This window comes from Oncorhynchus kisutch, linkage group LG29 (assembly GCF_002021735.2).
Source record: "Oncorhynchus kisutch isolate 150728-3 linkage group LG29, Okis_V2, whole genome shotgun sequence".
Classification (NCBI taxonomy): Eukaryota; Metazoa; Chordata; class Actinopteri; order Salmoniformes; family Salmonidae; genus Oncorhynchus; species Oncorhynchus kisutch.
The window spans coordinates 43984862-44003444 of NC_034202.2; the positions used below are offsets into that span (position 1 = coordinate 43984862).

The 18583-nt window shown below is 43.7% G+C and overlaps 1 protein-coding gene across 1 annotated transcript in view; it reads left to right on the forward strand.

Annotated features, from left to right (window-relative positions):
• Window positions 1–18583, forward strand: part of grik1a (glutamate receptor, ionotropic, kainate 1a) — a gene marked incomplete at its 5' end in the record, with an annotated part of 86272 nt that overhangs the window by 24370 nt on the left and 43319 nt on the right. The window contains 3 exon segments of the mRNA XM_031809406.1: window positions 1542–1685; window positions 17799–17829; window positions 17832–17900. Of these exon segments, the coding sequence (XP_031665266.1) occupies window positions 1542–1685; window positions 17799–17829; window positions 17832–17900 (244 nt within the window).

Consider the following 18583-nt stretch of genomic DNA (forward strand, 5'->3'; position numbering starts at 1 on the left):
TAATTTATGTAACTAACCCTAACTAACCTAAATTATTAATGTAACTAACCTTTACTATCCTAAATAATTAATGTTACTAACCTTAACTATCCTAAATAATTAATGTAACTAACCTAAATGATTAATGTTACTAACCTTAACTATCCTAAATAATTAATGTAACTAACCCTAACTAACCTAAATAATTAATGTAACTAACCTTAACTAACCTAAATAATTTATGTAACTAACCTAAATAATTAATGTAACTAACCTTAACTAACCTAAATAATTTATGTAACTAACCTACATAATTAATTTAACTAACCTTAACTAACCTAAATAATTAATGTAACTAACCTAAATAATTAATGTAACTAACCCTAACTAACCTAAATAATTAATGTAACTAACCTTAACTAACCTAAATAATTAATGTAACTAACCTAAATAATTAATGTTACTAACCTTAACTATCCTAAATAATTAATGTTACTAACCTTAACTATCCTAAATAATTAATGTAACTAACCTAAATAATTAATGTTACTAACCTTAACTATCCTAAATAATTAATGTAACTAACCCTAACTAACCTAAATAATTAATGTAACTAACCTTAACTAACCTAAATAATTAATGTAACTAACCTAAATAATTAATGTAACTAACCTTAACTAACCTAAATAATTAATGTTACTAACCTTAACTATCCTAAATAATTTATGTAACTAACCTAAATAATTAATGTTACTAACCTTAACTATCCTAAATAATTAATGTAACTAACCCTAACTAACCTAAATAATTAATGTAACTAACCTCAACTAACCTAAATAATTAATGTAACTAACCTAAATAATTAATGTAACTAACCTTAACTAACCTAAATAATTAATGTTACTAACCTTAACTAACCTAAATAATTAATGTAACTAACCTTAACTATTCTAAATAATTAATGGAACTAACCTTAACTAACCTAAATAATTAATGTAACTAACCTTAACTAACCTAAATAATTAATGGAACTAACCTAAATAATTAATGTAACTAACCTAAATAATTAATGTGACTAACCTTAACTAACCTAAATAATTAATGTAACTAACCTAAATAATTAATGTAACTAACCTAAATAATTAATGTAACTAACCCTAACTAAACTAAATAATTAATGTTACTAACCTTAACTAACCTAAATAATTAATGTAACTAACCTAAATAATTAATGTTACTAACCTTAACTATCCTAAATAATTAATGTAACTAACCTAAATAATTAATGTAACTAACCTTAACTATCCTAAATAATTAATGTAACTAACCCTAACTATTCTAAATAATTAATGTAACTATTCTAAATAATTAATGTAACTAACCTAAATAATTAATGTAACTAACCCTAACTAACCTAAATAATTAATGTAACTAACCTTAACTAACCTTAATAATTAATGTAACTAACCCTAACTATCCTAAATAATGAATGTAACTCACCTTAACTAACCTACATAATGTAATGTTTTAACCTCTCCTCCTCCATGTGTTCCTGGTTCCAGACGGAGGCGGCGTTGATGTATGACGCGGTGTTCATGGTTGCCGTGGCGTCACAGCGAGCCACTCAGATGACGGTCAGCTCCCTGCAGTGTCACCGACACAAACCCTGGCGCTTTGGACCTCGCTTCATGAACCTCTTCAAAGAGGTCCGGAAACATTTTATTTGTCAACAAACAACAACAAAAATGTCATTGTCTTTTGTTTAGAGTGCTCCGTGTGAGCGACGAGCATGTCCGGTTTCTCTTTCCTGATAACATTGAGGCAGACCACACACAGAAAGTAGGCCTACGTGGTTGCATGACAAAGTAGGAAAATGCCCATTTGGCAATGCCTGATTTCTGATTGTCATAACTCACCACGTCCATCACTAATAAGCTGAGCTTCTCAGTCATTTTTTTTCACCAGGCTTCATAGTGAAAGAGCTAAATATGGGAATGTAATGAGAGCTCTGTCTGTCGCTATGTTAATGTAATGAGAGCTCTGTCTGTCGCTATGTTAATGGGATGAGAGCTCTGTCTGTCGCTATGGGAATGGAATGAGAGCTCTGTCTGTCGCTATGGGAATGGAATGAGAGCTCTGTCTGTCGCTATGTTAATGGAATGAGAGCTCTGTCTGTCGCTATGGGAATGGAATGAGAGCTCTGTCTGTCGCTATGTTAATGGAATGAGAGCTCTGTCTGTCGCTATGGGAATGGAATGAGAGCTCTGTCTGTCGCTATGGGAATGGAATGAGAGCTGCTATGGGAATGGATTGAGAGCTGTCTGTCGCTATGTTAATGGAATGAGAGCTCTGTCTGTCGCTATGGGAATGGAATGAGAGCTCTGTCTGTCGCTATGTTAATGGAATGAGAGCTCTGTCTGTCGCTATGTTAATGGAATGAGAGCTCTGTCTGTCGCTATGTTAATGGAATGAGAGCTCTGTCTGTCGCTATGGGAATGGATTGAGAGCTGTCTGTCGCTATGTTAATGGAATGAGAGCTCTGTTTGTCGCTATGGGAATGGAATGAGAGCTCTGTCTGTCGCTATGGGAATGGAATGAGAGCTCTGTCTGTCGCTATGGGAATGGAATGAGAGCTGCTATGGGAATGGATTGAGAGCTGTCTGTCGCTATGGGAATGGAATGAGAGCTCTGTCTGTCGCTATGTTAATGGAATGAGAGCTCTGTCTGTCGCTATGGGAATGGAATGAGAGCTCTGTCTGTCGCTATGGGAATGGAATGAGAGCTCTGTCTATCGCTATGGATAGTAAACAGTCATGGTCAAAATATGTTTGTCCATAATAAAGAGCTGCTCTGCCTTCTTAACAACACTATCAACAAGGCAGGTCCTACAGGCTCTAGTTTTGTCGCACCTGGACTACTGTTCAGTCGTGTGGTCAGGTGCCATAAAGAGGCATTTACGAAAATTACAATTGGCTCAGATCAGGGCAGCACAGCTTAAATGTACATGCGGAGCTACTATTAATGGCATGCATGTCAATCTCTCACGGCTCAAAGTGGAGGAGAGATTGACTTCATCACTACTTGTATTTGTAAGAAGTGTTGACATGCTGAATTAACCGTGCACTCTATGCACACATACACATAGATGTTGTATTGTAGATATGTGATAGTGGAGGAGTGGTCTGAGGGAACACATTAAATGTGTGGAAGTAATGGGGATCCATAATAAACCCCAGGAAGAGTAGCTGCTGCCTTGACAGGAACTAATGGGGATCCATAATAAACCCCAGGAAGAGTAGCTGCTGCCCTGACAGGAACTAATGGGGATCCATAATAAACCTCAGGAAGAGTAGCTGCTGCCTTGATCCTTAATAAATATAAGATAACAGGGTCTCGACCTGACTGCACTTCGGCATTGTACTCAACTTGATAAGGAAAATATTCTTCACTTATGAATCCCGGTTTGAACTGTATCGGGCAGATGGCAGACAGTATGCATGGTGTCGTGTGGGCGAGCGGTTTGCTAATGTTAACGTTGTGAACAGAGTTCCCTATGGTGGCGGTGAGGTTATGGTATGGGCAGGCATAAACTATGGGCAATGAACACAATTGCATTTTATCGATGGCAATTTGAATGCACAGAGATACTGTGACAAGATCCGGAGGCCCACCATCACCTCATGTTTCAGCATGATAATGCACGGCCCCATGTCGCAAGGATCTGTACACAATTCCTGGAAGCTGAAAATGTCCCAGTTCTTCCATGGCCTGCATACTCACTAGACATGTCAACCATTCTGCATGTTTGGGATGCTCTGGATCGAGGTGTACGACAGCGTGTTCCAGTTCCCGCCAATATCCAGCTACTTTGCACAGCTATTGAAGAGGAGTGGGACAACATTCCACAGGCCACAATCAACAGCCTGATCAACTCTATTTGAAGGAGATGTGTCGCGCTGCATGAGGCAAAGGGTGGTCACCGTGTGTGTCATTGTATACCTTATTATATTTTGTAATAAATAATTTACATTTTCTAGAATGCCCAAAAAAAAGCACAAATAAAAGTATGTAAACATGATGAACAGGAAGGACATTTACGATCACGGGTGGCCAATATGATCTATCTGAAAGCCACGCCCCCCTAATAAATCACGCCTTCTGAAAAGAACCTAAGTATTAGATTAGATTAGATGCTTGGTTAACCCAGCATGATGGTTAAATTAACCGAACTGATGGTTCAATTAATCCCATGTTATACACGCAACCCAATTTGGTTCTGTCAAAAGAACTTAGCGTGTGTTCTGTCCAATATTTACCCAACAAATAACTCATATTGTATACAGTTAGCCCATTGGTGTGAATCAGGCTTTAGGTGTGTCATGAAGAATCATTCGTTACAACAGAGATACAAATCCTGTCCCTTCGTGAGCTTATTCAAAGATGAGAGTCCTGAATCCTGAAGCCTAAATATAAATCACATTTCTATTTTGTAGAGATGTCAAGCTTTTCTTTTTGAGATGTTTTCAGAAACACCTCTAAAGGCTACGTTCTGAAGGGCCTTTATTCTAGGTTTCTTCTCCCATCTCAACAGTTTACCATCTCAACCTCCCAAGAAATATGGATTTATGCGTTTAAAAAAAAAAATATATATATATTCCCCGCCTGCCTGCATACTAACAGAAATGAGTCCTTTGATGCACGAGGAGCGCTCTGATCTTTTAAGTCTTAAATCCACTTGTGATGATTTGCCTGGAACGGAGAGCGCGGAGGAAAGAGTGGATAGAGGGGGTGGGGATAGTATGTGTCCAGCCCTCCAAAAGACTCTATTTTTTAAATATTTTTTTTAAGTTACAGTGACGGCCTCCCCCAGCCAAACCCTGACGACACTGGGACAATTGTGCGCCGCCCTATGGGACTCACAATAACGGCCGGTTGTGATACAGCCTGGAATCAAACCAGGGTCTGTAGTGCCATCTCTAGCACTGAAATGCAGTGCCTTAGACCGCTGTGCCACTCGGGAGCTCCTGTCTGTCTGTCTGTCTGTCTCTCTGTGTCTCTGTCTCTCTGTGTCTCTGTCTCTCTGTGTCTCTGTCTGTCTGTCTCTCTGTCTCTCTGTGTCTCTCTGTGTCTCTGTCTCTCTATCTCTCTGTCTCTCTGTGTCTCTGTCTCTCTGTCTGTCTGTCTCTCTCTCTCTCTGTGTCTCTGTCTCTCTGTCTCTCAAAAAATATCCCCTGGTCGTCCCTGGATACCCTCAGTATACAGAACCAATCAAAACTCATTCAAGGGTTTTTCTTTATCTTTCCTACATTGTAGAATAAAAGTGAACACATCAAAACTGTAAAATAGCACATATGGAATCATGTAGTAACACACACACTGACTCACTCACTGTGTGAATTAATCATTTTTGAATTACTTTCCTTGTCCTCCATACATACATCTGTAAGATCCAGTTCAATCATTTCAATTTCAAACACAGATTCAACTTCAAAGACCAGGGAGCTTTTCCGTTCTTTTTATTTTTTTAAAGCCTCACGAAGAAGGGCAGTGATTGGTTAACGATAACAAATCAGACATTGTATAGGTATCTTTTCAAGTAGCAGCTATGGAGTTTTAATGGCTGTGAGAAAACTGTTATGTTTTCGCCAGACATAATGGGACCAATGTCGTCCCAAAAAAAAAAGTTGACTCATTGGATGATTCATCAAGACTGAAGAGATGATTGTAGACTTTTTTGAATGGTTCCAAAACTTAAAAAAAAAAAATTACAGGAAGAACCTCATACCAACGGTGGTGGTAATGTGATGGTTTGCTGCCTCAGGACCTGGTTGACTTGCCTTATTAATATAATTAATATTATGTAAGTGGGTGTGTCCAGAGGAAGGAAGTTCATGTAAGTGGGTGTGTCCAGAGGAAGGAAGGTCATGTAAGTGGGTGTGTCCAGAGGAAGGAAGTTCATGTAAGTGGGTGTGTCCAGAGGAAGGAAGGTCATGTAAGTGGGTGTGTCCAGAGGAAGGAAGTTCATGTAAGTGGGTGTGTCCAGAGGAAGGAAGGTCATGTAAGTGGGTGTGTCCAGAGGAAGGAAGTTCATGTAAGTGGGTGTGTCCAGAGGAAGGAAGGTCATGTAAGTGGGTGTGTCCAGAGGAAGGAAGGTCATGTAAGTGGGTGTGTCCAGAGGAAGGAAGGTCGTGTAAGTGGGTGTGTCCAGAGGAAGGAAGTTCATGTAAGTGGGTGTGTCCAGAGGAAGCAAGTTCATGTAAGTGGGTGTGTCCAGAGGAAGGAAGGTCATGTAAGTGGGTGTGTCCAGAGGAAGGAAGTTCATGTAAGTGGGTGTGTCCAGAGGAAGGAAGGTCATGTAAGTGGGTGTGTCCAGAGGAAGGAAGGTCGTGTAAGTGGGTGTGTCCAGAGGAAGGAAGTTCATGTAAGTGGGTGTGTCCAGAGGAAGGAAGTTCATGTAAGTGGGTGTGTCCAGAGGAAGGAAGGTCATGTAAGTGGGTGTGTCCAGAGGAAGGAAGTTCATGTAAGTGGGTGTGTCCAGAGGAAGGAAGGTCATGTAAGTGGGTGTGTCCAGAGGAAGGAAGTTCATGTAAGTGGGTGTGCCCAGAGGAAGGAAGGTCATGTAAGTGGGTGTGTCCAGATTTGGGGATGCTTTGCTGCCTCAGGACCTGGATGACTTGCCTTAATAGAAGGAACCATGAATTCTACTCTGTATCAGAGAATTCTACAGGAGGATGTCAGGCCATCTGTCTGTGAGCTGAAGCTGAGAAGCGTAGGTGGGTCATGCAGCAAGACAATTATCCTCAAAACACACGATCAAGTCTGACATGAAGGTCTGATTTCATTACTACTGAAACAGGACCCGGGTGGTATTATGCTCACTTCAATGTAAGCAACAATGAAGCATGCATGAGAGCACCAGCTGTTCCGGACGACTATGTGATCAACGCTCTCCGATGTGAGCAAGACCATTATAAACATTCAGAAAGCCGCTGGGCCAGACGGATTACCAGGATGTGTACTCAAAGCATGTGCTGACCAACTGGCAAGTGTCTTCACTGACATTTTCAACCTCTCCCTGGCCGAGCCTGTAATACCAACATGTTTCAAACAGATCACCATAGTATCATCCCTGTGCCCAAGAACACTAAGGTAACCTGCCTAAATGACTACAGACCCATAGCACTCACGTCCGTAGCTATGAAGTGCTTTAAAAGGCTGGTAATGGCTCACATCAACACCATTATCCCAGAAACCCTAGACCCACTCCAATTTGCATACCACACAAACATATCCACAGATGATGCAATCTCTATCGCACTCCACACTGCCCTTTCCCACCTTGACAAAAAGAACACCTGTTCATTGACCACAGCTCAGCGTTCAACACCGTAGTGCCCTCAAAGCTCATCACTAAGCTAAGGACCTTGGGACTAAATACCTCCCTCTGCAACTGGATCCTGGCCACACCCAAGTGGTAAGGATAGGCCACAACACATCTGCCACGCTGATCATCAACACATGGGCACCTCAGGGGTGTGTGCGTAGTCCCCTCCTGTATTCCCTGTTCACCCACAACTGCGTGGCCAAGCACGACTCCAACACCATCATTAAGTTTGCTTACGACACAACAGTGGTAGGCCTGATCACCGACAACGACGAGACAGTCTATAGGGAGGAGGTCAGAGACCTGGCAGTGTGGTACCAGGACAACAACCCCTCTCTCAGTGTGAGCAAGGCAAAGGAGCTGATTGTGGACTACAGGAAAAGACGGGCCGAACAGGCCCCCATTAACATCGATGGTGCTGTAGTGGAGCGGGTCATGAGTTTCAAGTTCCTTGGTGTCCACATCACCAACAAACTATCATGGTCCAAACACACCAAGACAGTTGTTTTATTTATTTATTTATTTACCTTTATTTAACCAGGTAGGCTAGTTGAGAACACCTTTATTTAACCAGGTAGGCTAGTTGAGAACACCTTTATTTAACCAGGTAGGCAAGTTGAGAACAAGTTCTCATTTACAATTGCGACCTGGCCAAGATAAAGCAAAGCAGTTCGACAGATACAACGACACAGAGTTACACATGGAGTAAAACAAACATACAGTCAATAATACAGTATAAACAAGTCTATATACAATGTGAGCAAATGAGGTGGGAAGTGAGGTAAAGGCAAAAAAGGCCATGGTGGCAAAGTAAATACAATATAGCAAGTAAAACACTGGAATGGTAGTTTTGCAATGGAAGAATGTGCAAAATAGAAATAAAAATAATGGGGTGCAAAGGAGCAAAATAAATAAATAAATAAAAATTAAATACAGTTGGGAAAGAGGTAGTTGTTTGGGCTAAATTATAGGTGGGCTATGTCCAGGTGCAGTAATCTGTGAGCTGCTCTGACAGTTGGTGCTTAAAGCTAGGGAGGGAGATAAGTGTTTCCAGTTTCAGAGATTTTTGTAGTTCGTTCCAGTCATTGGCAGCAGAGAACTGGAAGGAGAGGCGGCCAAAGAAATAATTGGTTCTGGGGGTGACTAGAGAGATATACCTGCTGGAGCGTGTGCCACAGGTGGGAGATGCTATGGTGACCAGCGAGCTGAGATAAGGGGGGACTTTGCCTAGCAGGGTCTTGTAGATGACATGGAGCCAGTGGGTTTGGCGACGAGTATGAAGCGAGGGCCAGCCAACAAGAGCGTACAGGTCGCAATGGTGGGTAGTATATGGGGCTTTGGTGACAAAACGGATTGCACTGTGATAGACTGCATCCAATTTGTTGAGTAGGGTATTGGAGGCTATTTTGTAAATGACATCGCCAAAGTCGAGGATTGGTAGGATGGTCAGTTTTACAAGGGTATGTTTGGCAGCATGAGTGAAGGATGCTTTGTTGCGAAATAGGAAGCCAATTCTAGATTTAACTTTGGATTGGAGATGTTTGATATGGGTCTGGAAGGAGAGTTTACAGTCTAACCAGACACCTAAGTATTTGTAGTTGTCCACGTATTCTAAATCAGAGCCGTCCAGAGTAGTGATGTTGGACAGGCGGGTAGGTGCAGGTAGCGATCGGTTGAAGAGCATGCATTTAGTTTTACTTGTATTTAAGAGCAATTGGAGGCCACGGAAGGAGAGTTGTATGGCATTGAAGCTCGTCTGGAGGTTTGTTAACACAGTGTCCAAAGAAGGGCCGGAAGTATACAGAATGGTGTCGTCTGCGTAGAGGTGGATCAGAGACTCACCAGCAGCAAGAGCGACCTCATTGATGTATACAGAGAAGAGAGTCGGTCCAAGAATTGAACCCTGTGGCACCCCCATAGAGACTGCCAGAGGTCCGGACAGCAGACCCTCCGATTTGACACACTGAACTCTATCAGAGAAGTAGTTGGTGAACCAGGCGAGGCAATTATTTGAGAAACCAAGGCTGTCGTGAAGAGTGCACAACAAAACCTATTCCCCCTCAGGAGACTGGAAATATTTGGCCTCCACATTGACTCTGTACCGTAACACCCTGTATATAGCCTCCACATTGACTCTGTACCATAACACCCTGTATATAGCCTCCACATTGACTCTGTACCATAACATCCTGTATATAGCCTCCACATTGACTCTGTACCATAACACCCTGTATATAGCCTCCACATTGACTCTGTACCGTAACACCCTGTATATAGCCTCCACATTGACTCTGTACTGGTACACCCTGTATATAGCCTCCACATTGACTCTGTACAGTAACACCCTGTATATAGCCTCCACAGTAACACCCTGAATATAGCCTCCACAGTAACACCCTGTATATAGCCTCCACAGTAACACCCTGTATATAGCCTCCACAGTAACACCCTGTATATAGCCTCCACAGTAACATCCTGCATATAGCCTCCACAGTAACACCCTGTATATAGCCTCCACAGTAACACCCTGTATATAGCCTCCACAGTAACACCCTGTATATAGCCTCCACAGTAACACCCTGTATATAGCCTCCACAGTAACATCCTGCATATAGCCTCCACAGTAACCCCTGTATATAGCCTCCACAGTAACACCCTGTATATAGCCTCCACAGTAACACCCTGTATATAGCCTCCACAGTAACACCCTGTATATAGCTTCCACAGTAACATCCGCATATAGCCTCCACAGTAACACCCTGTATATAGCCTCCACAGTAACACACCTGTATATAGCCTCCACAGTAACACCCTGTATAAGCCTCCACAGTAACACCCTGTATATAGCCTCCACAGTAACACCCTGTATATAGCCTCCACAGTAACACCCTGTATATAGCCTCCCAGTAACACCCTGTATTAGCCTCCACAGTAACACCCTGTATATAGCCTCCACAGTAACACCCTGTATATAGCCTCCACAGTAACACCCTGTATATAGCCTCCACAGTAACACCCAGTATATAGCCTCCACAGTAACACCCTGTATATAGCCTCCACAGTACACCCTGTATATAGCCTCCACAGTAACACCCTGTATATAGCCTCCACAGTAACACCCTGTATATAGCCTCCACAGTAACACCCTGTATATAGCCTCCACAGTAACATCCTGTATATAGCCTCCACAGTAACACCCTGTATATAGCCTCCACAGTAACACACCTGTATATAGCCTCCACAGTAACACCCCTGTATATAGCCTCCACAGTAACACCCTGTATATGCCTCCACAGTAACATCCTGTATATAGCCTCCACAGTAACACCCTGTATATAGCCTCCACAGTAACACCCTGTATATAGCCTCCACAGTAAACACCCCTGTATATAGCCTCCACAGTAACACCCTGTATATAGCCTCCACAGTAACACCCTGTATATAGCCTCCACAGTAACACCCTGCATATAGCCTCCACAGTAACACCCAGTATATAGCCTCCACAGTAACATCCTGCATATAGCCTCCACAGTAACACCCTGTAGATAGCCTCCACAGTAACACCCTGTATATAGCCTCCACAGTAACACCCTGTATATAGCCTCCACAGTAACACCCTGTATATAGCCTCCACAGTAACACCCTGTATATAGCCTCCACAGTAACACCCTGTATATAGCCTCCACAGTAACACCCTGTATATAGCCTCCACAGTAACACCCAGTATATAGCCTCCACAGTAAACACCCTGTATATAGCCTCCACAGTAACACCCTGTATATACCCTGTATATAGCCTCCACAGTAACACCCTGTATATAGCCTCCACAGTAACACCCTGTATATAGCCTCCACAGTAACACCTGTATATAGCCTCCACAGTAACACCCTGTATATAGCCTCCACAGTAACACCCTGTATATAGCCTCCACAGTAACACCCTGTATATAGCCTCCACAGTAACACCCTGTATATAGCCTCCACAGTAACACCCTGTATATAGCCTCCACAGTAACACCCTGTATATACCCTGTATATAGCCTCCACAGTAACACCCTGTATAGCCTCCACAGTAACACCCTGTATATAGCCTCCACAGTAACACCCTGTATATAGCCTCCACAGTAACAACCCTGTATATAGCCTCCACAGTAACACCCTGTATATAGCCTCCACAGTAACACCCTTATATACCTCCACAGTAACACCCGTATATAGCCTCCACAGTAACACCCTGTATATAGGCCTCCACAGTAACACCCTGTATATACCCCTGTATAGTAGCCTCCACAGTAACACCCTGTATATAGCCTCCACAGTAACACCCTGTATATAGCCTCCACAGTAAAAACCCAAAACCCTGTATATAGCCTCCACAGTAACACCCTGTATATAGCCTCCACAGTAACACCCTGTATATAGCCTCACAGTAACACCCAGTATATAGCCTCCACAGTAACATCCTGTATATAGCCTCCACAGTAACACCCTGTATATAGCCTCCCAGTAACACCCTGTATATAGCCTCCACAGTAACACCCTGTATATAGCCTCCACAGTAACACCCTGTATATAGCCTCCACAGTAACACACCCTGTATATAGCTTCCACAGTAACATCCTGCATATAGCCTCCCCAGTAACACCCTGTATATAGCCTCCACAGTAACACCCTGTATATAGCCTCCACAGTAACACCCTGTTATATAGCCTCCACAGGTAACACCCTGTATATAGCCTCCACAGTTAACACCCTGTATATAGCCTCCACAGTAACACCCTGTATATAGCCTCCACAGTAACACCCTGTATATAGCCTCCACAGTCCAGTAACACCCAGTATATAGCCTCCAACAGTAACACCCTGTATATAGCCTCCACAGTAACACCCTGTATATAGCCTCCACAGTAACACCCTGTATATAGCCTCCACAGTAACACCTGTATATAGCCTCCACAGTAACACCCTGTATATAGCCTCCACAGTAACATCCTGTATATAGCCTCCACAGTAACACCCTGTATATAGCCTCCACAGTAACACCCTGTATATAGCCTCCACAGTAAACACCCTGTATATAGCCTCCACAGTAACACCCTGTATATAGCCTCCACAGTAACATCCTGTATATAGCCTCCACAGTAACACCCTGTATATAGCCTCCACAGTAACACCCTGTATATAGCCTCCACAGTAACACCTGTATATAGCCTCCACAGTAACACCCTGTATATAGCCTCCACAGTAACACCCTGTATATAGCCTCCACAGTAACACCCTGCATATAGCCTCCACAGTAACACCCAGTATATAGCCTCCACAGTAACATCCTGCATATAGCCTCCACAGTAACACCCTGTATATAGCCTCCACAGTAACACCCTGTATATAGCCTCCACAGTAACACCCTGTATATAGCCTCCACAGTAACACCCTGTATATAGCCTCCACATAACACCCTGTATATAGCCTCCACAGTACACCCTGTATATAGCCCTCCACAGTAACACCCTGCATATAGCCTCCACAGTAACACCTAGTATATAGCCTCCACAGTAACATCCTGCATATAGCCTCCACAGTAACACCCTGTATATAGCCTCCACAGTAACACCCTGTATATAGCCTCCACAGTAACACCCTGTATATAGCCTCCACAGTAACACCCTGTATATAGCCTCCACAGTAACACCCTGTATATAGCCTCCACAGTAACACCCTGTATATAGCCTCCACAGTAACACCCTGTATATAGCCTCCACAGTAACACCCTGTATATAGCCTCCACAGTAACACCCAGTATATAGCCTCCACAGTAACACCCAGTATATAGGCCTCCACAGTAACACCCTGTATATAGCCTCCCACAGTAACACCCTGTATATAGCCTCCACAGTAACACCCTGTATATAGCCTCCACAGTAACACCCTGTATATAGCCTCCACAGTAACACCCTGTATATAGCCTCCACATAACACCCTGTATATAGCCTCCACAGTAACACCCTGTATATAGCCTCCACAGTAACACCCCTGTATATAGCCTCCACAGTAAACACCCTGTATATAGCCCTCCACAGTAACACCCTGTATATACCCTGTATATAGCCTCCACGTAACCCCTGTATATAGCCTCCACAGTAACACCCTGTTATAAGCCTCCACAGTAACACCCTGTATATAGCCTCCACAGTAACACCGTATATACGCCTCCACAGTAACACACCTGTATATAGCCTCCACAGTAACACCCTGTATATAGCCTCCACAGTAACACCCTGTATATAGCCTCCACAGTAACATCCTGTATAGCCTCCACATTGACTCTGTACCGTAACACCCTGTATATAGCCTCCACATTGACTCTGTACCGTAACACCCTGTATATAGCCTCCACATTGACTCTGTACCGTAATACCCTGTATATAGCCTCCACATTGACTCTGTACCGTAATACCCTGTATATAGCCTCCACAGTAAACACCCTGTATATGCCTCCACAGTAACACCTGTATATAGCCTCCACAGTAACACCCTGTATATAGCCTCCACATAACACCCTGTATATAGCCTCCACAGTAACACCCTGTATATAGCCTCCACATTGACTCTGTAACCGTAACCCTGTATATAGCCGTTCAATAACCTGTCGATAGGGCCTCCACAGTAACACCCTGTATATAGCCTCCACAGTAACACCCTGGTATATAGCCTCCACAGTAACACCCTGTATATACCTCCACAGTAACACCCTGTATATAGCCTCCACAGTAACACCCTGTATATAGCCTCCACAGTAACACCCTGTATATAGCCTCCACAGTAACACCCTGTATATAGCCTCCACAGTAACACCCTGTATATAGCCTCCACAGTAAACACCCTGTATATAGCCTCCACAGTAACACCCTGTATTAGCCTCCACAGTAACACCCTGTATATAGCCTCCACAGTAACACCCTGTATATAGCCTCCACAGTAACACCCTGTATATAGCCTCCACAGTAACACCCTGTATATAGCCTCCACAGTAACACCCTGTATATAGCCTCCACAGTAACACCCTGTATATAGCCTCCACAGTAACACCCTGTATATAGCCTCCACAGTAACACCCTGTATATAGCCTCCACAGTAACACCCTGTATATAGCCTCCACAGTAACACCCTGTATATAGCCTCCACAGTAACATCCTGTATATAGCCTCCACAGTAACACCCTGTATATAGCCTCCACAGTAACACCCAGTATATAGCCTCCACAGTAACACCCTGTATATAGCCTCCACAGTAACACCCAGTATATAGCCTCCACAGTAACACCCTGTATATAGCCTCCACAGTAACACCCTGTATATAGCCTCCACAGTAACACCCTGTATATAGCCTCCACAGTAACACCCTGTATATAGCCTCCACAGTAACACCCTGTATATAGCCTCCACAGTAACACCCTGTATATAGCCTCCACAGTAACACCCAGTATATAGCCTCCACAGTAACACCCTGTATATAGCCTTCACAGTAACACCCTGTATATAGCCTCCACAGTAACACCCTGTATATAGCCTCCACAGTAACACCCTGTATATAGCCTCCACAGTAACACCCTGTATATAGCCTCCACAGTAACACCCTGTATATAGCCTCCACAGTAACACCCTGTATATAGCCTCCACAGTAACACCCTGTATATAGCCTCCACAGTAACACCCTGTATATAGCCTCCACAGTAACACCCTGTATATAGCCTCCACAGTAACACCCTGTATATAGCCTCCACAGTAACACCCTGTATATAGCCTCCACAGTAACACCCAGTATATAGCCTCCACAGTAACACCCTGTATATAGCCTCCACAGTAACACCCTGTATATAGCCTCCACAGTAACACCCTGTATATAGCCTCCACAGTAACACCCTGTATATAGCCTCCACAGTAACACCCTGTATATAGCCTCCACAGTAACACCCTGTATATAGCCTCCACAGTAACACCCAGTATATAGCCTCCACAGTAACACCCTGTATATAGCCTCCACAGTAACACCCTGTATATAGCCTCCACAGTAACACCCTGTATATAGCCTCCACAGTAACACCCTGTATATAGCCTCCACAGTAACACCCTGTATATAGCCTCCACAGTAACACCCTGTATATAGCCTCCACAGTAACACCCTGTATATAGCCTCCACAGTAACACCCTGTATATAGCCTCCACAGTAACACCCTGTATATAGCCTCCACAGTAACACCCTGTATATAGCCTCCACAGTAACACCCTGTATATAGCCTCCACAGTAACACCCTGTATATAGCCTCCACAGTAACACCCTGTATATAGCCTCCACAGTAACACCCTGTATATAGCCTCCACAGTAACACCCTGTATATAGCCTCCACAGTAACACCCTGTATATAGCCTCCACAGTAACACCCTGTATATAGCCTCCACAGTAACACCCTGTATATAGCCTCCACAGTAACACCCTGTATATAGCCTCCACAGTAACACCCTGTATATAGCCTCCACAGTAACACCCTGTATATAGCCTCCACAGTAACACCCTGTATATAGCCTCCACAGTAACACCCTGTATATAGCCTCCACAGTAACACCCTGTATATAGCCTCCACAGTAACACCCTGTATATAGCCTCCACAGTAACACCCTGTATATAGCCTCCACAGTAACACCCTGTATATAGCCTCCACAGTAACACCCTGTATATAGCCTCCACAGTAACACCCTGTATATAGCCTCCACAGTAACACCCTGTATATAGCCTCCACAGTAACACCCTGTATATAGCCTCCACAGTAACACCCTGTATATAGCCTCCACAGTAACACCCTGTATATAGCCTCCACAGTAACACCCTGTATATAGCCTCCACAGTAACACCCAGTATATAGCCTCCACAGTAACACCCTGTATATAGCCTCCACAGTAACACCCTGTATATAGCCTCCACAGTAACACCCTGTATATAGCCTCCACAGTAACACCCTGTATATAGCCTCCACAGTAACACCCTGTATATAGCCTCCACAGTAACACCCTGTATATAGCCTCCACAGTAACACCCTGTATATAGCCTCCACAGTAACACCCTGTATATAGCCTCCACAGTAACACCCTGTATATAGCCTCCACAGTAACACCCTGTATATAGCCTCCACAGTAACACCCTGTATATAGCCTCCACAGTAACACCTGTATATAGCCTCCACAGTAACACCCAGTATATAGCCTCCACAGTAACACCCTGTATATAGCCTCCACAGTAACATCCTGCATATAGCCTCCACAGTAACACCCTGTATATAGCCTCCACAGTAACACCCTGTATATAGCCTCCACAGTAACACCCTGTATATAGCCTCCACAGTAACACCCTGTATATAGCCTCCACAGTAACACCCTGTATATAGCCTCCACAGTAACACCTGTATATAGCCTCCACAGTAACACCCTGTATATAGCCTCCACAGTAACACCCTGTATATAGCCTCCACAGTAACACCCTGTATATAGCCTCCACAGTAACACCCTGTATATAGCCTCCACAGTAACACCCAGTATATAGCCTCCACAGTAACACCCTGTATATAGCCTCCACAGTAACACCCTGTATATAGCCTCCACATTGACTCTGTACCGTAATACCCTGTATATAGCCTCCACATTGACTCTAGTACCGTAATACCCTGTATATAGCCTCCACATTGACTCTGTACCATAACACCCTGTATATATATTATTAATGCCTTGTTATTGTTATGTACATTTCTTATTTTTTTGTAAATATTTTCTAAACTCTATTTCATGAACTGCATTGTTGGTTAGAGGCTTGTCAGTAAGCATTTTACGGTAAGGTCTACATCTGTTGTCATCGGCACATGTGACTAATAAAGTTTTGATTTGATTTACCATCACAGCCACCTAATCATCACTTCCAATTGGCTCATCCCTTCCCCCCCTCTATACTATTTCACCGGTCATTACTGTAAATGAGAATGTGTTCTCAGTCCACTTACCTGTTAAAAGTTTAAATAAATTACAGGGAGAAAGTTGGCTTTTCAAAGCTCAATTAGACTCCTCAGATGCACAGAAGGATGACAGTGTTCTCTCTTTTCTCTCAACCCACCCCCCCCCCCTGCTATCTCTCGCTCTTTCTCCAATATCTCTGTCACTCTCTCTCTCTCTCCACCTCTATCGCTCTCGTCTCTCATCCCTCTCTCTCTCATCCCTCTCTCTCTTATCCCTCTCTGTCTCATCCCCCTCTCTCTCATCACTCTCTCTCTCATCCCTCTCTCTCTCATCCCTCTCTCTCTCATCCCTCTCTCTCTCCACCTCTATCGCTCTCTCTCTCATCCCTCTCTCTCTCATCCCTCTCTCTCTCATCCCTCTCTCTCCTCTCCTCCGCAGGCCCAGTGGGATGGTCTGACAGGTCATATAGTCCTCATAAGACAGATGGGCTGAGGAGAGACTTCGACTTGGACATCATCAGTCTGAAGGAAGATGGCAACGGCCAGGGTGAGTACAGACCACGGGGGTTGTTTGGTCGGTGGGTGGGTGGGTGGGTGGGGGCGTGCCCTGCCAATAACAACCCAGGCTTTCCTTCTCCAGAGCTTGACCGTGTCCATAGTAATTGTTGAGATGCGTGTGTGTGTGTGTGTGTGTGTGTGTGTGTGTGTGTGTGTGTGTGTGGTGTGTGTTGTGTGTGTGTGTGTGTGTGTGGGACGTGTGTGTGTGTGTGCCTCTGTTACCCCAACCATTGGTTTGGGTAATTCAGGTTATTTCCTCCTCAACGACCATCATGTAAACGTATTGATGGAGGCAGCAGCTCCTCCCCAGTGTACAGAGGAGCGCCATGGAGAGGATGTCTCTACTGGTTAACTGCTTGTTTTCTCCTCTCTGCCTCTCTTCTCATAAAAGGGCTTTGTAGAAGGCTCCAGTCGTCTCACTAAAAGGTGGAGCAAGGTTTGTATTCTATAAGTACGTAACCTTGTGATGTGCCTCCTCTTTACTCTACCGATGAACAGTTCCTGACCTTTACCCTTTGACCCTTTAACTCCCTCCTAACAGTCCTCTATAACCTTTATGTTGGTCTGTTTCCTAGTATTCTGAAACTACCCGTGGAATACCCTCTATCACAACTTCGATGTGTCGATGTTGACCTACAAGTACTTTGGTCCCATTTCGCTCTCTCC